Genomic DNA, 20,968 nt, shown 5'->3' on the forward strand with positions numbered 1-20,968 from the left:
GTGTAGATGGTTTCCTTACCCATGTATGACTCCCTCCCAACTGTGTACCACTGTACCACCACCTTTGGTGGGTCTGTTCTGCCAGTGGGACAGGACATACCCAGGAATAGTTGATGGAGGAGTCTGAGACTTTGGCTGGAAAATATGATTGAGTATATGATTATGTCAAGCTATTGCTTGACTAGTCTGTGGGACAGCTCTCCCAATTTTAGCACAAATCCCCAGACGTTGGAGAGTTAGCTTACACACCCTTCAATCTTTTATAATAAACAGAAAAGTTGACAATGATGCATGCGAAGGAAATAGTTTATTTATCCTCTGACAAAATAACACAGGTCCTTTTAAAATTATCAATTTGTATTATGGATAGAAATGCATCCACAGGATTCTCCAATGGGTGGGGAAAGAAGCTGATCTATAATGGACCAGGAAGGTCGCAAGTTCTTTTATTTTGTATTGAGGGTGCAGTAGGGATTCAAAAATTAGCCTCATTACTCTGGACTGAAGGAAGAGGTTACAAAATCATCAGCCAGGGCTTCAAGCTCCCAGCAGCTATCCATTTAGCTCAGTTCAATTGAGAGGGGGCAGGATTACGTTTGGCTCCGATACTTCAGTCATGTTGCCTGACTATACAACGGCTTTGGAGCGGGATGCAGAGTCTATATATTATGATGCACAAGAGATTGGAGTTGAAAGAGACTGACTGGATGGACCAGAGGGACTTTTCCTGTCCATTATTGTTTGTATAACTATCAAGAATGATGAAATAGTCAATCTAAGGAAACTGCAGAATGTACGACTTGACAGACTATTTCCAACTTACAAGCCACAAATTACACCAAGTGCTAGAAACTGCAAAGTAATATTTATTTGAGATATATTAATTCCATTTTACTTACAGTCAGAAGTGTCAGAAGACCCATCATGACTCCTAACATTATGTAAAGGTTATTAATTAATCCTCCTGCCCACATGGGACCCAATATTGTGGCAATTCCTCCAATTGAACGACGAAATCCTTGACTGAATCCTGTAAAAGGAAAAGGAAGCACTTCAGAGCTAGACATCCATATATAGAAGTAATGCAAACCATACATTTCAGAGAAAGTCTGCATATTCTCACTTCATTGATCTTTGCTTAATGTTAGAAATATTAAAATTACGAGTCGAAACCGGTGTTTAAAATATCATAAAGCATGGTCTACTTATAATTAATTGACAAACCTTTTTCAGCCAAACTTCACACACAAACTACACTAAAAGTAGTGCTGCAAAAGGTTAGTGTCGTTAAAGGCTATGGGCCCTACAGAATACTTTAGGCTGTAAATTTATATTGACAGAAGCATGTGGGCTATGCAATTGCAGCCTCCAACTCGAGATATATTGGGGTGGGAGGGGCTAGGTGGTGGGGGGTGGGGGGAGAAACACGGGCTGAGAGTTTGGCCTCAACTCTGCCACAAAGAGAATTGTGACTGAAAATATCTTGAGGAGGAAATATAAAATCCACTACTCCTTAAAAACAGACAATAGCAGCACTGGAACAAGCAGACAAATTTGGAAAAAAGAACAAGAGGCGAATTAGGGAATTGAACCTTTATGTCCTTGTAACAGAAACCAGGAACATGTTTGGGTTGGGTGCCAGAGTTAAGTACATGCTTTGTGTAGGAAAGTTGCTACGGCAGCTCCTTGAAATCTGATATTGTGGGAAGTTTAATAATCTCACCAAGGAGGGCCATACATTTTCCCCTGGCCCTTCCTTCCAGTTTCTTAACACATATGGTACTCCTTCATTCATAACCCTTGTGGCACATGCCAAAGGCCCAGCAAGGCCTCGGGTCCCCCTTCTGGTCTCGTACGGAAAATCCTTGATCGGATCCCGGGAGAAGAAACTCCACATTGCGGCTACCATAGCACTGACACCCCCACCCCCCACCACCCCCTTCCTCCTCGCACTCCCTTCCCACCTCCCCTCTCCCTCCACGAAATCGCACAGTTTACTTGTTAGGGCCCCTGCTCAGCGATAGGAGCTAACAACCCCACTGCCTTGTGGACGTCTCGGGAGAGACCAAGGCCAAGGGAGTAAACCCTAACAGAAAATCCAGAGCAGAACCCCGAAGGCGTGTCACCTTTGGCATATTTCCGGCAGTTCCTGCAGCCAAACATTGTGCTGTGCACTCCTTTGGACCCCACTAGGAAGGCCGAGAGGGGGGTTTTGACGCTTGGGCAACTCACAACCTCCACCCATTCCTCCCAAGCATGCGCCATGGAGAGGTCACTCCATAGTCGCCTCACAGCGACCAAAACAACACGGAAGGCAGCAGTTACGGGTTATATGTCCAGCTCAATTGGCGTAGAGATTGGGTGCCACAAGTTGCCTTAGTCAGTGGGAGAGGTCATCGCATCTCACTGGACAGCTACCGCCCGCCTCAAACTGGGCAGCCCCCGGTCAGAAAGGTTCTGTTCCGCCACAGTCCACCTGCTTCACTGGGTGCTTGGAGCTCAGGGTCATTGCCCGAAAAGTGAACTGCAACACCGCACCAAAAAAAAAGGAAAGAAGGTTCCAGCCCTTTGTTTTGCAAGCTGGAACGTCAAAACTATGTGCCCTGGCCTGTCAGAAGACCTTACACAAATCAACGACTCTTGGAAGGCCGCCATCATTAACAACAAGCTCAGTAGACTCAAGGTGGACATTGCAGCACTTCAGGAGACACGCCTCCCTGCGAGCAGATCTCTAAGAGCAAAACTACACCTTCTACTGGCAGGGTTGGGATCCTGAAAAACCAAAACAGCATGGAGTGGGCTTCGCCATCAGAAACTCTTTGCTCAACATGATAGAGCAACCTTCAAATGGCTTGGAACGCATACTATTCATCCAACTGCTCACCGCCTCTGGTCCAGTACACCTACTCAGCATCTATGTTCCAATACTCTGCTCCCCACCTGAAGTTAAACACCAGTTCTACGAAGAATTCCAGAATATCATTAGTAGCATTCCGAATACTGAACATTTGTTCCTGCTGAAGGTCTTTAACGCCAGGGTTGGGGCCGACCATGATGCATGGCCCTCCTGCATTGGGCGCTATGGCATTGGAAGGATGAATGAGAATGGACAGAGTCTGCTGGAGTTGTGCACCTATCACAACCTCTGCATCACCAACTTGTTCTTTCATACTAAACCCTGTCACCAGGTTTCATGGAGACACCAAAGATCACGTCGTTGGCACCAGCTGGAACTCATCGTCACAAGGCGAGCCTCTATAAACAGTGTCCAAATCACACGCAGCTTCCAGTGCTGACTGCGACACCGACCACTCCCTGGTGTGCAGCAAAGTTAGACTCAGACCAAAGAAGCTCCAACACACCAAGCAGAACAGCCGCCCGCGCATCAACACAAACAGAATTTCTTATCCACAGCTGTTATATAAATTTCTAAATTCACTTGAAAAAACCCTTCAAAACACTCCTGCAGGGGATGCAGACACCAAGTGGACCCACATCAGAGACGCCATCAATGACTCAGCAACAACCACCTTTGGCAAACGTGAGAAGCAGAATAAAAGCAAAATACTGCGGATGCTGGAAATCTGAAATAAAAACAAGAACCACTCAGCAGGTCTGGCAGCATCTGTGGAAAGAGAAGCAGAGTTAACGTTTCGGGTCAGTGACCCTTCTTCGGAACGTAAGAAGCAGAATGCAGGTTTCAATCTCACTTTGAAGAGCTGGAACCTGTCATAGCCGCTAAGCGCAGTGCCAGAAGCGCTGCATAAAGAACAGCCATGCGTGGTGCAAATGACTACTGGCAACACCAATGCAGTCGTATTCAGCTGCCCTCCAACACCGGAAACATCAGAGGAATGTATGATGGCATTAAGAGAGCTTTTGGGCCAACCATCAAGATGATCGCCCCCCTCAAGTCTAAATCAGGGGAAACAATCACTGACCAATGCAAGCAAATAGACCACTGGGTGGAGCACTACCTAGAACTGTACTCCAGGGAAAATGTTGCCACTGATACTGCCCTCAATGCAGCCCAGTCTCTGCAAGTCATGGATGAGCTGGACGAACAGCCAACAAAATCGGAACTCATTGATGCCATTGATTCTCTAGCCAGTGGAAAAGTCCCTGGAAAGGACTGCACGACCCCTGAAATAATCAAGAGTGCCAAGTCTGCTATACTCAGCATTCCATGAACTGCTTTGCCTGTACTGGGATGAGGGAGCAGTACCACAGGACATGCGCGATGCCAATATCATCACCCTCTATAAGAACAAGGGTGACCACGGTGACTGCAACTACCGTGGAATCTCGCTGCTCAGCATAGTGGGGAAAGTCTTCGCTTGAGTCGTTTTAAACAGACTCCAGAAGCTGGCTGAGTGTGTCTATCCTGAAGCACAGTGCGGTTTTGAGCAGAGCAATCCATCATTGACATGCTGTTCTCCCTTCACCAGCTACAGAAGAAATGCCACGAACAGATGCCCCTCTACGTTGCTTTCACAGATCTCACCAAAGCCTTTGACCTAGTCAACAGACGTGGTCTCTTCAGACTACTAGCAAAGATCGGATGTCCACCAAAGCTAATAAGTATCATCACCTCATTCCATGACAATATGAAAGGCACAATTCAGCATAACGGTGCCTCATCAGATCCCTTTCCTATCCTGAGTGGCATGTAACAGGGCTGTGTTCTCGCACCTAAACTGTTTGGGATCTTTTTCTCCCTGCTGCTCTCACATGCATTCAAGTCTTCAGAAGAAGGAATTTTCCTCCACACAAAATCAGATGGCAGGTTGTTCAACCTTGCCAGTCTTAGAGCAAAGACCAAAGTACAGAAGGTCCTCACCAGGGAACTCCTCTTTGCTGACAATGCTGCATTAATATCCCACGCAGAAAAGTGCCTGCAGAGACTCATCGACAGGATTGCGGTTGCCTGCAATGAATATGGCCGAACCATCAGCCTCAAGAAAACGAACATCACGGGACAGGACGTCAGAAATGCTCCATCCATTAATATCGGCTTGGTTCAAGAGTTCACCTACCTAGGCTCAACTATCACCAGTAACCTGTCTCTTGATGCAGAAATCAACAAGCGCATGGGAAAGGCGTCTGCTGCTATGTCTAGACTGGCCAAGAGGGTGTGGGAAAATGGCGCACTGACACGGAACACAAAAGTCCAAGTGTTTCAAGCCTGTGTCCTCAGTACCTTGCTCTACGGCAGCGAGGCCTGGACAACGCATGTCAGCCAAGAGCGACATCTCATTCCATCTTCACTGTCTCCGGAAAATCCTTGGCATCTGGTGGCAGGACCGTATCTCCAACGCAGAAGTCCTCGAGGCGGCCAACATCCCCAGGATATACACCCTACTGAGCCAGCAGCGCTTGAGATGGCTTGGCCATGTGAGCCGCATGGAAGATGGCAGGATCCCCAAGGACGCATTGCAAGCTAGTCACTGGTATCAGACCCACCGGCCGTCCATGTCTCCGCTTTAAAGACGTCTGCAAACGCGACGTGAAGTCCTGTGACATTGACCACAAGTCGTGGGAGTCAGTTGCCGGTGATCGCCAGAGCTTGCGGACAGCTATAAAGGCGAGGCTAAAGAGTGGTGAGTCGAAGAGACTTAGCAGTTGGCAGGAAAAAAGACAGAAGCGCAAGGAGAGAACCAACTGTGTAACAGCCCCAACAACCAATTTTATCTGCAGCACCTGTGGAAGAGTCAGTCACTCTCGAATTGGCCTTTATAGCCACTCCAGGTGCTGCTCCACAAACCACTGACCACCCCTAGGCGCTTACCCATTGTCTCTCGAGACAAGAGGCCAAAGAAGAAGCAGAGGAGTCAGCAGAAAGCAAGAGAAAAAGTTAAAGTGAAATCTGATAGTGGAAAAATACAGCCCTGCAAGTCTGTTGCTGTCTCCTGGGCCTGCAGCTTCAAATTTCAGAGGATCTCAGGTGTCATCTTGTTGCAGCACTACGACAGGTTTAAGAACAGTTGACAGGACAAGGGCAGGCACAGCGGTAATAAGGTGCATTTGCTGTAAATATCCAACGTTTACAGACAATAAAACTACTGACATATCAGTGTATTGTTCATTGAATATGTAGTGTATTGTTCATTTGAGGCCACCGTACATGCTTGGTATAGTCGATAATAAAGTTGCAGTTTACAGCAACAATCCAGAAGGTCGTGCTGTGTGTTTCTTTCAGATATTTACAATGGATCTACAACGTGAGATCTTACAAAGGCAATGAGAATGGGATGTACATTTACTTTATAGCTAGGTATAACTTTGCACTTTCAGTCATGAACTCCATGTAATGCAGATGGTCAAATATGGACAGTGTTGGGGTTTGTGCACAGCAAGCCTTGTATTTTTGTGCAGCTAATACAGTACAGCCATTTTTGTCTCACACCAATGCAAGGGTAGTTTGGTCTGTCTAAACCTTAAAAGAAGAATTTATTGCAGGATTGTAGCACCCACGAAATGTGTATTTATTTCTTCCACCTGCCATTATTACTCTTGACAACGTCTGTGTGATTGAGTATCCAGGATAGCATTCCGGAAGCACAATCACGCACTATCGCTGCACTGACAATCAAGATGCCTATGGCTATGCCCAACCGATTAAATTTTGACGTGCACTCCGAGCCCTCATCTGTGTTCCCACGTTGGCAGAAGTGCCTACGACGATTCAAGGGTGCAATAGTGGGCTTTGTATTAAACGATGAGAAAAAAAGGCCTTATTTCTCCACTATAGAGGTGAAGAATTGGAAAATATTTTTGACACACTTATGCCAATACAAGACGACCAGGACTCAGCAAAAAATGCACTAACAACTTATTTCACACCCAAGACAATGCAATATACGCAACAATTATTTTCCAACAAACCAAGCAAGGAGCAAATGAGACAAGTGATCAATATTGCACATGATTGAGACAACTGGTAATCAAATGTGACTTTGATGACATCATACATGTCGAATGGGAAATCAAAACACAAATAATTGAAATAAAAACAAAGGGCTGGAAATACACAGCAGGTATAGCAGCATTTGTGGAGAGAGAAACGGTTAACTTTTCAGGTCTGTGACCTTCCATCAGAACTGACAAAGGTTAGAAATGTAATAGTATTTGAGCAAGTGAAAGGCGGGAGGGGGAGAAGGACAAAAGGGCAGGTCTGTGATAGAGCAGAGGGCAGGAGAGATTAAAAGACAAGGATGTCATGGAACAAAAGGGAAAGGGAGTAGTAATTGCCATAGTAAAAGACAAAAAGGAGACACACACACAGAAAAAGAGTGTTAACAGCAGAATAATGAACAGCTCTGTCCGACTAGCTCTCTAGTCAAATAGGTAGAAAAGCACTCGAGAAAGATGGAAAGCCGTCAGAGATGCTGGAGTTAACAAGATCACTATCCCTTTCAGAGTCCAGAGCTTCTGAGGTTGAGATTGCCAACACCAACGGCCAAACTTAAAGCTCAACTCTTGGGAGCAGTGTTCACCGCTCCGGTGTCAGACCTGCAAAGCAACAGCAAGCTCGCAAACAGGATCATGACTTATTCAAACAATACTTCCACTGTGGTGGTACGTATCTGCACCAGACAGTATGCCCTGTTAACAAGCAGTGTAAAGTTTGAGACAAACTCAACCATTTTGCTCACATTTGCCGCTCATCAGCAAAATCAACTGTTAAGACCAATACTACCAAAAGGGTAAGATAATGTAGCCAATATAAAGATAGAAAACTGTAATTATACTTTTATGTTCTCTTCCGGGCACAGCAACTAGTCATATATGACAGTGACCCATTGGTTGCTCTAAAGTGGATGATCTCAGATACAGGACCATATGTCAATATCATGGGAGATAAAACATTCAACAAACTTCAGGACTGCCCCATCCTTTGCAAACCAGGGAATACAAAAATCTTCCCCTACAACACTAACAAAGCACTGACAGTTCTTGGGAATTTTGAAATGCCAGTCACATTCAAAGACACTAGAATGAATGCTGTATTCTATGTCACATCTAGAAGTGACACACTCATCAGTTTCCACACAGCAACAGGTCTGCACATGACTGCAGTCATGTATGCAGTTCCTACGCGTACCAAAAACATTCTTGAACTGTAAGCTGACCGCTTCATGGTTATTGGCTAACTGAAGGGCAGGTGAGTGGCCTCAGCGAGCACCCAGAGGCTGACTTAGAACTGGTGCAGGCAGGGGAATCCAACTGCTGAATTAAAATTAAAATTTAATCCCAAGGTGCGTCCAGTTGTGTGTCAACGTAGAGAAATACTGTTCCATGTCAGAAAGCAGACAGAAAAGGTGCTTGCTTGACCTTGACATCACTGAGAATGTTAAGGATGAACCCATCCCTTAGGTCTCACCCAGACAAGTTGGCAGGAAACCCAACAGCAAGAACAAGATCAGAATCTGTGTCGCTATGCGGTCAACAAACCAAACAATATAACAAGAAAGATTGCATGAAAGCAAACACAAAGCAACCATAAAATTAAGAACTACACTACTACACTGCTAAAGTCAGGTGACAAAGTGCTTTTAAAACGTGATGGTTATGTTGGAAAGCAAACAACCCCCTAGGACATCCAGCCATTTGTTATGAACAACACAAAATGATCACTGACCACTGCGAAATGTGGTTCACAAATCATCACATGAAACATGCCATTCTTCAAAGTGTTGCAACACCATCTACAGGTGTGGAGCTCAGGAATAGGAAGGGTGCAGTCACGATGTTGGGGGTTTACTACAGGCCTCCCAACAGCCAGCGGGAGGTAGAGGAGCAGATATGTCGACAGATTTTGGAAAGATGTAAAGGTAACAGGGTTGTGGTGGTGGGTGATTTTAACTTCCCCTATATTGTCTGGGACTCACTTAGTGCTAGGGGCTTGGATGGGGCAGAATTTGTAAGGAGCATCCAGGAGGGCTTCTTGAAACAATACGTAGATAGTCCAACTAGGGATGGGGCCGTCCTGGACCTGGTATTGGGGAATGAGCCCAGCCAGGTGGTCGAAGTTTCAGTCGGGGAGCATTTCGGGAACAGTGACCATAATTCCATAAGTTTTAAGGTACTTGGGGATAAGGATAAGAATAGTCTTCGGGTGAAGGTGCTAAATTGGGGAAAGGCCAATTATAACAATATTAGGCAGGAACTGAAGAATTTAGATTGTGGGCGGCTGTTTGAGGGTAAATCAACATCTGACATGTGGGAGTCTTTCAAACGTCAGTTGATTAGAATCCAGGACCAGCATGTTCCTGTGAGGAAGAAGGATAAGTTTGGCAAGTTTCGGGAACCTTGGATAACGCGGGATATTGTGAGCCTCGTCAAAAAGAAAAAGGAAACATTCGTAAGGGCTGGAAGGCTAGGAACAGACGAATCCCTTGAGGAATATAAAGACAGCAGGAAGGAACTTAATCAAGGAGTCAGGAGGGCTAAAAGGGGTTATGAGAAGTCATTGGCAAACAGCATTAGGGAAAATCCCAAGGTTTTTTATATGTATATAAAGAGCAAGAGGGTAACCAGGGAAAGGGTAGGCCCACTCAAGGAAAGAGAAGGGAATCTATGTGTGGAGCCAGAGGAAATGGGCGAGGTACTAAATGAGTACTTTGCATCAGTATTCACCAAGGAGAAGGACTTGGTGGATGATGAGCCTAAGGAAGGGAGTGTAGATAGTCTCAGTCATCTCATTGTCAAAAAGGAGGTGGTGTTGGGTGTCTTGCAAAGCATTAAGGTAGATAAGTCCCCAGGGCCTGATGGGATCTACCCCAGAATACTGAAGGAGGCAAGGGAAGAAATTGCTGGGGCCTTGACAGAAATCTTTGCACCCTCATTGGCTACAGGTGAGGTCCCAGAGGACTGGAGAATAGCCAATGTTGTTCCTTTGTTTAAGAAGGGGAGCAAGGATGATCCAGGAAATTATAGGCCAGTGAGCCTTACGTCAGTGGTAGGGAAATTATTAGAGAGGATTCTTCGGGACAGGATTTACTCCCATTTGGAAATAAATGGACTTATTAGCGAGAGGCAGCATGGTTTTGTGAAGGGGAGGTCGTGTCTCACTAATTTGATTGAGTTTTTTGAGGAAGTGACGAAGATGATTGATGAAGGAAGGGCAGTGGATGTTATCTATATGGACTTCAGTAAAGCCTTTGACAAGGTCCCGCATGGCAGACTGATACAAAAGGTGAAGTCACACGGGATCAGAGGGGAGCTGGCAAGATGGATACAGAACTGGCTCGGTCATAGAAGACAGAGGGTAGCAGTGGAAGGGTGCTTTTCTGAATGGAGGGATGTGACTAGTGGTGTTCCGCAGGGATCAGTGCTGGGACCTTTGCTGTTTGTAGTATATATAAATGATTTGGAGGAAAATGTAGCTGGTCTGATTAGTAAGTTTGCGGATGACACAAAGGTTTGTGGAGTTGCGGACAGTGATGAGGATTGTCAGAGGATACAGATCGGTTGGAGACTTGGGCGGAGAAATGGCAGATGGAGTTTAATCCGGACAAATGTGAGGTAATGCATTTTGGAAGGTCTAATGCAGGTGGGAAGCATACAGTAAATGGCAGAACCCTTAGGAGTAATGACAGGCAGAGAGATCTGGGCGTACAGGTCCACAGATCACAAAGTGGCAACGCAGGTGGATAAGGTAGTCAAGAAGGCATACGGCATGCTTGCCTTCATCGGTCGGGGCATAGAGTATAAAAATTGGCAAGTCATGCTGCAGCTGTACAGAACTTTAGTTAGGCCACACTTAGAATATTGCATGCAATTCTGGTCGCCACACCACCAGAAGGACGTGGAGGTTTTGGAGAGGGTGCAGAAGAGGTTTACCAGGATGTTGCCTGGTCTGGAGGGCACTAGCTATGAGGAGAGGTTGGATAAACTCATTGTTTTCACTGGAACGACGGAGGTGAAGGGGCGACATGATAGAGGTTTACAAAGTTATAAGTGGCATGGACAGAGTGGATAGTCAGAAGCTTTTTCCCAGGGTGGAAGAGTCAGTTACTAGGGGACATAGGTTTAAGGTGAGAGGGGCAAAGTTTAGAGGGGATGTGCGAGGCAAATTCTTTACACAGAGGGTGGTGAGTGCCTGAAACTTGCTGCCGGGGGAGGTGGTGGAAGCAGGTACGATAGCGACGTTTAAGAGGCATCTTGACAAATACATGAATAGGATGGGAATAGAGGGATACGGACCCTGGAAGTGCAGAAGGTTTCAGTTTAGGCAGGCATCAAGATCGGCGCAGGGTTGGAGGGCCGAATGGCCTGTTCCTGTGCTGTACTGTTCTTTGTTCTTTGTTGCACCTGATCCAGATAAAGCTCGAGTTAAATGAGGCAACACCTGATGTTATGTGTCAATATCCTACTCGTAAGCGGAAATGTCCACCATACTTAAGTGACTATCTTACAGACTGAAGTAATGTCCAAACAGAACAATGTAAGCAAACCATCGAGACTCCCATTTACCAAGAAGGGGAGGGATGCCGTGTATTGTTCATTTGAGGCCACTGTACATGTTTGGTCTGGCATGCATAGTGTACCACTTGAGGGAGTCAATAATAAAGTTTCAGTTTACAGTAGCAATCCAGAGGTAGTGTTGTGTGTTTCTTCCAGATATTTATAATAGCATATCTGCAATGTGAGATCTTACACATGAACTTTAATCTCAAGTTAATCTGCTTGTTTTTTTGTGTTTGCAAGAATGCTTGGAGGTCGGTTTGTAACGAGGTACAGGAGTTTCTTCCACACTCTTACTGAACCACTGCTTCCTGAAACAGACCTTTTCCAAGCCTCTGAGTAGATTCTGGTGTAATCTTACCCTGTGTGTCTCATCATTTCCTCTTCCTCCTGCTTTTGTTCCACCTCTTTACAACGACACATATGCACAATACTGATACTGAACTGCACTGCAAGGGCTCCGTGACAGAAGAATGTGAAGCAAAAGGCTTCCCTGCCTGAAACTGCTGGAAGACAACTTCCAGGATCCTTTGTTACTTGCATAGCTGAGAAAACAATTTTCCAATTGCAGTTAAAGCCGATGTTTCAAACAAAATGTGTGGACATTCAAAGCCTGAACTCAACCACTTCCTGGTTTTGCAAGTCGTACAGGCAACTTACTCCATTTCTCTAACTTAAGTCAGGTAAAATTCTAGTGTAATTTTTTTAAATTTGTTCTCAGGATGCGGGTAATCTTGGAAAGTTGAATTTATCGCTTATCCCAAGTTGATCCGATATGATAATGGGCCTTTCCTTGAAATTCTGCAGTCTTTGTGGTGATGCTAGGTAGGAGTTCTAGGGTATTGACCGAGCAATGACGTAGAAATGGCAAGATACTTCTAACTTAGGATAACATGCAATTTGAAGGTGATGGTGATTCCATGGCACTGCTGCTCTTCTTGCTCAGAGGTTGCAGGAAAAGGAGTGGCTGTTGATGTAGCCTTGGTGAGTTGCTGCAAAGTATCCTGTAGATTAACCATGTTGCAGCCACAATATGCTAGTGATGGAGGGATGGATATTGAGTTTGGTAATGTGGGTGCCAAGTGAATTACTCTACCCTGGATGGCGTTGAATTTCATTAAAGTTGCTGCAGCTGTACCCAACCAAGCAAGTAAAGAGTTTTCAATCACAATCCTCCTGACTTGAGCTCTGTAGATATTAAGATAGGCTTTGAGGGGTCAGCAGTGAGTCACTTGTCACAGAGTACCCAGCTTCTACTCCACATTTACAGCCATGGTTTTGATATGGCTGGTTAAGCTTCTGGTAAATGGGTATCACCATGATGTATATGGTGGGGGACTCAATGATGGTGATACCATTGAAGGTTATGGGGTGTCACTGGGCTCTCTCTCTCATTCAAGACGCTCATAACTTATCACTTAGGTGCCACAAATGTTACTTGCCATATCAGGCCAGGCCCTGCTGTCAACTGGCATGGGCTACTGCATTGTTGGAGAAGTTGGGAATGTAGATGATCAGTTTGGAATCATCAGCGAACAGCCCTGCTCCTGATGATCTTCTTTGTCAGGTATGGCTTTCCTTGGTCTAATTAGTAAAACGACTGTGCAGTTTACAATTTCAAATTATATTGTTTGCATTGCAATCCTTCAAATACGTGCCTTAAACAACAGTGTTAAAAAGGATTTTGGAAATAACTGCTTAATAAAAATTATGTAAAATGCATAACAATTCCTCGTCCTGCATGCTAGAGCAAATTAGTTATGCTAAAAATTCTATGTAAAGCTGCATCGTAGATGGGACACATTAAAACCCACTTCCAATAGAAATACTTTTATCAAAAAAGTGGGGGTGGGGAAAGAAACCACACCCAACTGACCTTGTGTTTTCTCTGCTGTAACTTTTGAAAACAAAGATACTTGAGAAACGGCAACAAATGGCAACCCCAGAATTTGGAGAAACACACCTACCACAAACTCTGATAGCAAAATGGCAAAACTCCCTGCAAAGAAAAAAAGACAAGAGAATCACACTGTTAAAAACAGGAACTACTGAAATAAATGGACATTCATGGATAATTGGACACAAACTTTACTATTTATTGGTGTTTGGAGTACATTGTAAACAGTAGGTGAGAAGCTGGAGTTGTGGATGCATGAGCAAAAATATCGGTCTGGGAGCTGTGCCGCCAGAAGTGCAGCATGCAGGGATCATTGTCCTGATGACCCTGCTCCTATTCCGAGGGATGGATTCATTTGAATAATAGAGGCACTCATGAGAGCTACAGGGCAATGGAAATCTGGAGCAATGCCTCGCCAGTCACATCAGGGGACATGTACCTTTAAATAGTCATAATTGTGAAGCTTACCAACTATGTTCCACGGCAGTTACACTGAAAATTAGCACCTATATGCACTCATCAGGAATGTTTTAAATCAAAACAATTAGACAAAAATGGTTAGACATTTTTCATTAATTTATATAATGATACATGCAAAATCATCAGATACATTATTAAGGCTTATTCTGCGACCTACCTGATCGAATCACGTAGAACAGAAGCACTCATTTCATCTTGTTTGAGTTCACTTCAATTGTAAGGGCTATGCAAAATTAATTGATATGTAAATACTGTAGTTTCTAAATGTCAATTACCCAAGAATTAAATTTTTAACCTACTTGGAAGACTCAATGGGCATCTTAGAGAAATTACTTCTTTCTCTACCAGAAATTATACTTTGTACAAGAAATGTTTTATTCTAGAAAACCTAACGAAGGTCAAGTAATAAAAAAAAGACACAAATGCAATAGAATGGTTACCTTTTGGGTTTGCCAGGAATATTAAACACCAAATACAAGAAATGTTGCATATGATAAGACCCACTGCCAGGATTACTCGATCTGCAAACTTAGTGCTTAGCCACCTCACAACAAAGAATCCAACTATTACCTATAAAACAGAAAATTAAAATCTTCACAACGAAAAGAATTCTGAAGTGCTAATATAGTCTAATTTTAATTGCCACAAATAGACAATATCTATTTAGATTGTAATTTTGTTTCCTTTTCTCCCATCATTAGGTCATCTTCTGGAATTCCAAACAATGAGTACACAATAATGGGAATGTAGCCCATATTCAGATATGATTCTCAAAGTTTGTAACATCTGTTACTGCCACTACCAATAACTTTATTGAATTGTCTAATTTTAATTCAAAGTTGCTTAATGCAGTTGACTCTTACACGCCCTCTGAAATGGCCGAGCAAGCCACTCAGTTGTATCTAACCGCTACGAAGTCAATAAAAAGGAATAAAACCGGACGGACCACCCGGCATCGTCCTAGGCACCGGAAACGACAACAGCAAACCCAGTCCTGTCGATCGCCATTCCTTCACGGTCACTGGGTCAAAATCCTGGAACTCCCTTCCTAACAGCACTGTGGGTGTACCTACTCCACATGGACTGCAGCGGTTCAAGAAGGCAGCTCACCACCACCTTCTCAAGGGCAATTAGGGATGGGCAATAAATGCTGGCCTGGCCAGCGACGCCCACATCCCATGAAAGAATTTTTAAAAAATTCAAAGATCATATAAACCAAATATTTTTAAACACTACAGTGCCATTTTGCTGTGTTATCTATGTTGCTTAATTCAAATTAATGGATGATTTTTTTTTTAAGATAGAAAAATGATAGTATTGTTTCTTATTACAAGTATTTCTGTCTTTGAGTTCTTGTGTACAAGACTGCATGGTGTACATCATGGAGTCAAATAAATCTCTCAATCATGGCATCCAAGACTGCATTTAAAGTGCACCCAGTGATTTAAGAAGCTAGGGTGGTAGCATCTACATTGCCTACATATTTACATCAGTTCCAGGTAGGTTTAACAAGTGTTCTATTTGACAGAGTGTAGTTTCATAGTATAATACCATCTTTTCCAAGGAATAATTTCACTTCTCTTTACAGCCAGGTCACCTTGATATCAAGGTAGCATTTGACAGAGTATGGTATCAAGGAGCCCTAGCAAAACTGGAATCAATGGGAATCAGGGGAAAACTCTCTGCTGGTTAGAGGCATAAGTAGCACAAAGGAAGATAGTTGTGGTTGTTGGAGGTCAATCATTTCAGTCCCAGGACATCACTGCGGGAGTTGCTCAGGGTAGTGTCCTAGGCCCAACCATCTTCAGCTGCTTCATCAATGACCTTCCCTCCATCATAAGGTCAGAAATGGGGATATTCGATGATTGCACAATATTCAGCACCATCCACCACTCCTCAGATACTAAAGCAGCCCATGTTATTTGCAGCAAGATTTGGACAACATCCAGGCTTGGGCTGATAAGTGACAAGTAACATTTGCGCCACACAAGTGCCGGGCAATGACCATCTCAAACAAGAGAGAATCCAACCATCTCCCCTTGACATTCAATGACATTACCATCACTGAATTCCTCACTATCAACATAAGAACATAAGAACTAAGAGCAGGAGTAGGCAATTCAGTCCCTCGAGCCTGCTCCGCCATTCAATACCATCATGGCTGATCTCATCTCGGCCTCAACACCACTTTCCTGCCCTTTCTCCATAACCTTTCAACCCATGAATAATTAAAAATCTGTCTATCTCCTCCTTAGATTTATTCAATGTCCCGGCATCCACCTCACTCTGGGCTAGTGAATTCCACAGACTTACAACCCTTTGAGAGAAGTAATTTCTCCTCATCTGTTTTAAATCTGCTACCCCTTATCCTAAAACTATGACCTCTTGTTCTAGATTTCCCCACCAGAGGAAACATCCTCTCCATGTCTACTTTGTCAACGCCCTTAATCATCTTATATACCTCAATTAGATCTCCTCTCATTCTTCTAACCTCTAGAGAGTAAAGGCCTAAACTGCTCAATCTCTCTTCATAAGGCAAACCCCTCATCTCTGGAATCAATCTGGTGAACCTCCTCTGAACTGCCTTCAGTGCAACTACATCCCTCCTCAAGTAAGGGGACCAAAACTGTACGCAGTACTCCAGGTGAAATCTCACTAATGCCTTGTACAGTTGCAGCAACACTTCCCTACTTTTATACTCTATTCCTTTAGCAATAAATGCCAAAATTCCATTTGCCTTCCTTATTACCTGCTACACCAGCATACTAGTTTTCTGCGATTCATGCACGAAGACACCCAGATCCCTCTGCACCAAAGCATTCTGAAGTTTCTCTCCATTTAGATAACGATTTGCCTTTCTATTCTTCCGAATATCCAAAATGGATAACCTCACACTTAACCACGTTAAACTCCATCTGCCAAATTTTGGCCCTTTCACCTAACCTATCCATATCCATTTGTAAATTTCCTAATTGCAACTTACTATCTCACCTATTTTAGTGTCATCTGCAAATTTGGCTATAGTACCTTCTATCCCTGCATCCAAGTCATTTATAAAGATTGTAAATAATTGGGGCCCAGAGGACCGAACCCTGTGGCACCCCACTAGTTACATCCTGCCAACCAGAAAAGGACCCATTTATCCCGACTCTCTGTTTTCTGTTGGTTAGCCAATCCTCTATCCAAGCTAATAAATTTCCCCTAACCCCATGTGATCTTACCTTGTGTATTAACCTTTTGTGTGGTACCTTATCAAATGCCTTCTGGAAGTCCAGATATACTACATCTACAGAATCCTCATTATCCACTTTACTTGTTACATCTTCAAAGAACTCCAGCAAATTAGTCAAACACGACTTACCCTTCATAAAACCATGCTGACTCTGATGGATGGCGTTTTGACTTTCTAAATGTCCTGTTATTACTTCCTTAATAATGTATTCTAACAATTTCCCAATGACAGATGTTAAACTAACGGGTCTATAGTTTACTACTTTCTGCCTTTCTCCCTTTTTGAATAAGGGCGTTATATTAACTTTTTTTCAATCCACTGGAACCTTTCCCGCATCCAGGGAATTTTTGAATATTATAACCAATGGATCCACTATCTCTGCTGCCACTTCCTTTAAGACCCTAGGATGTAGGCCATCAGGCCCTGGGGACTTGTCAGCCTTCGATCCCAATAGTTTGCTCAGTATTTTTTCCCTAGTGATGATAATTGTTCGAAGTTCCTCCCTTTCCATAACATCTGCATTACCGGTTAGTATTGGGATGGTACTAGTGTCCTCCACCGTGAGAACTGAGGCAAAGTACTGATTTAGTGTCTCCGCCATTTCTGCGCTCCCCATTATTAACTCCCCAGTCATATCTTCCAAGGGACCAACATTCACTTTAGCTACTCTCTTACCTTTTATATACTTATAGAAGCTTTTGCTATCCATTTTTATATTTTGCACTAGTTTTCTTTCATAATTTACCTTTGCTCTTTTTATTATTTTTTTGGTAACCCTTTGTTGATCTTTAAAAGTTTCCCAATCTTCCAGCCTGCCACTGGCCTTTGCAATATGATATGCCTTAGTTTTTGTCTTATGTTATCCTTAACTTCCTTGCTTAGCCATGGATGTTTTCCCCCCTCTTACAATCTTTCTTCCGCTCTGGAATATATTTTAGTTGGAAGGAATTGAATATCTCCTTAAACATTTGCCACTGCTCATCAACTGTCCTACCTTTTAGTCTTCCTACCCAATCCGTTAGGGCCATATCTGTCCTCATGCCTCTGTAATTACTTTGGTAAACTCCAAAACGCTAGTGTCGGACTCCAGTTTTTCGCCCTCAAACTGAATTTGAAATTCTAGCATGCTATGATCACTCTTCCCTAAAGGATCCTTAACTATGAGATCATTAATTAATCCCACCTCATTACAGAATACCAAATCTAGAATAGCCTGCTCCCTGGTTGGCTACACAACATATTGCTATCCTTGCCAATTTGATTAATCCAGTCTATATGCATATTAAAATCACCCGTGATTATTGCTGTATCTTTCTTACAAGCCCCCAGTATCTCCTGGTTTATACTGTGCCCCACTGCGGAACTACTGTTTGGGGAGCTATAGATTACCTCCACCAGGGACTTCTTTCCCTTGCTATTTCTTATTTCTACCCAGACTGATTCCACGTTTTGATCTCCAGTGCCTATATCACTTCTCACTACAGCACTGATCTCTTCCTTTACTAACAAAGCTACACCACCTCCTTTTCCTTCCTGCCTATCCTTCCAAAATACTGAGTACACTTGGATATTCAATTCCCAAACCTGGTTTCCCTGCAACCACGTCTCAGTAATCGCCACTAAATCATACCTATTTGTCTCTAGTTGCGCTGTTTATTCATTAATTTTATTCTGAATGCTTCGTGCATTCAGATACAAAGCTTTTACGTTTGTTCTATTATCAAATTTCCCTACTCTTGTCCGATTCCTTGCTGCAATTGTACGTACGCCCATTCTGTCCCTACCTTTTATTTTCTGGTAACAATCAGCCTCATCACGAACCTGCACTCTTACCTTCTCCTTTAACTATGACTTCCTAATTTTCCATGCAACTGAACCCTCCCCCCCACTATTTAGTTTAAAGCCCTATCGACAGCCCTATTTATGCAATTTCACCAGGACTCTGGTCCCAGCATGATTCAGGTGGAGCCTGTCCCATCGGAATAGCTTCCTCCTTCCCCAGTACTGGTGTCAATGTCCCATGAATTCGAACCCATTTCTCCCACACCAATCTTTGAACCACACATTTACCTCTTTAATCTTATTGACCTGTGCCAATTTGCTCGTGGCTCAGGTAGTAATCCAGGAGATTACCACCTTTTTGGTTCTGCTTTTTAAATTTAGCCCCTAGCTGCTCATATTCCCTCAGCAGAATCTCTATCCTTGTTCTGCCTATATTGTTGGTACCTAAGTGGACCACGACAACTGAATCTTTCTCCTCCTACTCCAAGTTCCTCTGCAGCCCAGATGAGATATCCTGAACCCTGGCACCAAGTAGGCAACACAGCCTTCGGGACTCTCGATTCTGCCCACAGAGAACAGTGTCTATGCCCCTAACTATACTATCCCTGATCACGACTACATTTCTCTTTTCTCAACCCACTTGAATGGCTCCCTGTACAACGTTGCTATGGTCAGTTTGTTCATCCTCCCTACAGACCTTGCTCTCGTCCACGCAGGGAGCAAGAATCTCAAACCTGTTGGACAAGGACAAGGGCTGAGGCTCCCGCAACACTACCTCCTGGATCCCTCTACCTGCCTCACTCATAGTCACACCCTCCTGTCCCTGACCACTGGCCGAATTCAAGGTAGTTAATCTAAGGGGTGTGACTGTCTCCTTAAACACATTGTCCATCTCCCTGATGTGTCGCAGTGTCCAAAGCTCAGACTCCAGCTCATCCACTCTGAGCCGGAGTTCCTCGAGCAGCCAACACTTGCTACAGATGTGGTCACTAGGAACCACCATGAGGTCCACCAGCTCCCACATCATGCAGGTACAACACGTCACCTGGTCCTGCATCTCTATTTTATTTAATTAGATTTTAATTTTTTTTTTTAATTTCCGACTGGTCTTTAGTTTTTAATCTGTAAAATATTTCTCCTATTCACCTTTAATCTGAAATCAATTTAGAATAGGTAATTCAAATTAGCAATTACTTACCAACCAATGAAATTACGGTTTTTCTGTGCTGTCACTCTTTGTTTTGACTCCCTTAAAATACCCAAAAATTACATTATTTACACTAGGAACCTTGATTCCCTAAAAAAAACACACCTACTATATTAAAAAAAGAACTGTAGACCTTTCTCTTTACTTTAGTTACTTACCCAGCTATTTAGAGTTATTCCCTGGGGGTCGCCATTAACCAGAAACTGAACTGGACTAGTCACATAAATGCTGTGGCTACAAGAGCAGGTCAGAGGCTGGGAATTCTGTGGCAAGTAACTCACCTCCTCTCTCCCCAGTGCCTGTCCACCATATACAAGGCACAAGTCAGAAGTGTGATGGAATACTCTCCACTTGTCTGGATGAATGCAGATCCAACAACACTCAAAAAGCTGGACAGCATTCAGGACAAAGCAGCCCGCTTGATTGGCAACCCATCCACCACCAAACACACAGTGGCAGCAGTGTGTGCCATATACAAGATGAACTGCATCAACTCATCAAGGCTCCTTCAACAGCACCTTCCAAACCTGCAACCTCCAACACCTAGAAGGACAAGGGCAGCAAATGCGTGGGAACACCACCACCGCCAAGTTCCCCTCCAAATCATACACCAACCTGACTTGGAACTATAATGCCATTCCTTCATTGTTGCTGGGTCAAAATCCTAGAACTCCCTTCCTAACAGTTGGTGTACCTGCACTCAAACGACTGCAGCTCACCGCCAACTTCTCAAGGGCAATGTGGGATGGGCAATAAATGCTGACCTAGCCAGCGATGCCCACATCCCCTGAACGAATAAAAGAAAACAAATCTACTCTATTGGATTAGCTACAGATGACTGATTGTCAGAGGTTAAATCCACAGAACTTCATCATGACTTGAAATTGCAATTGTTACTTAC

The 20,968-nt window shown here is 43.8% G+C and overlaps 1 protein-coding gene across 3 annotated transcripts in view; it reads right to left on the minus strand.

Moving 5' to 3' along the window:
* LOC137375306 (major facilitator superfamily domain-containing protein 8-like) overlaps positions 1-20,968 on the minus strand; it is a 108,268-nt gene that overhangs the window by 9,629 nt on the left and 77,671 nt on the right. For all 3 annotated transcript variants that reach the window (XM_068042268.1, XM_068042267.1, XM_068042266.1), the window contains 3 exons: positions 14,287-14,416; positions 13,346-13,468; positions 900-1,030 (listed from right to left, as the gene is read on the minus strand). In XM_068042268.1, the coding sequence (XP_067898369.1) occupies positions 900-1,030; positions 13,346-13,468; positions 14,287-14,416 (384 nt within the window). The remainder of the gene's footprint in view (positions 1-899; positions 1,031-13,345; positions 13,469-14,286; positions 14,417-20,968) is intronic.

Source organism: Heterodontus francisci, chromosome 11 (assembly GCF_036365525.1).
Source record: "Heterodontus francisci isolate sHetFra1 chromosome 11, sHetFra1.hap1, whole genome shotgun sequence".
NCBI lineage: Eukaryota > Metazoa > Chordata > Chondrichthyes > Heterodontiformes > Heterodontidae > Heterodontus > Heterodontus francisci.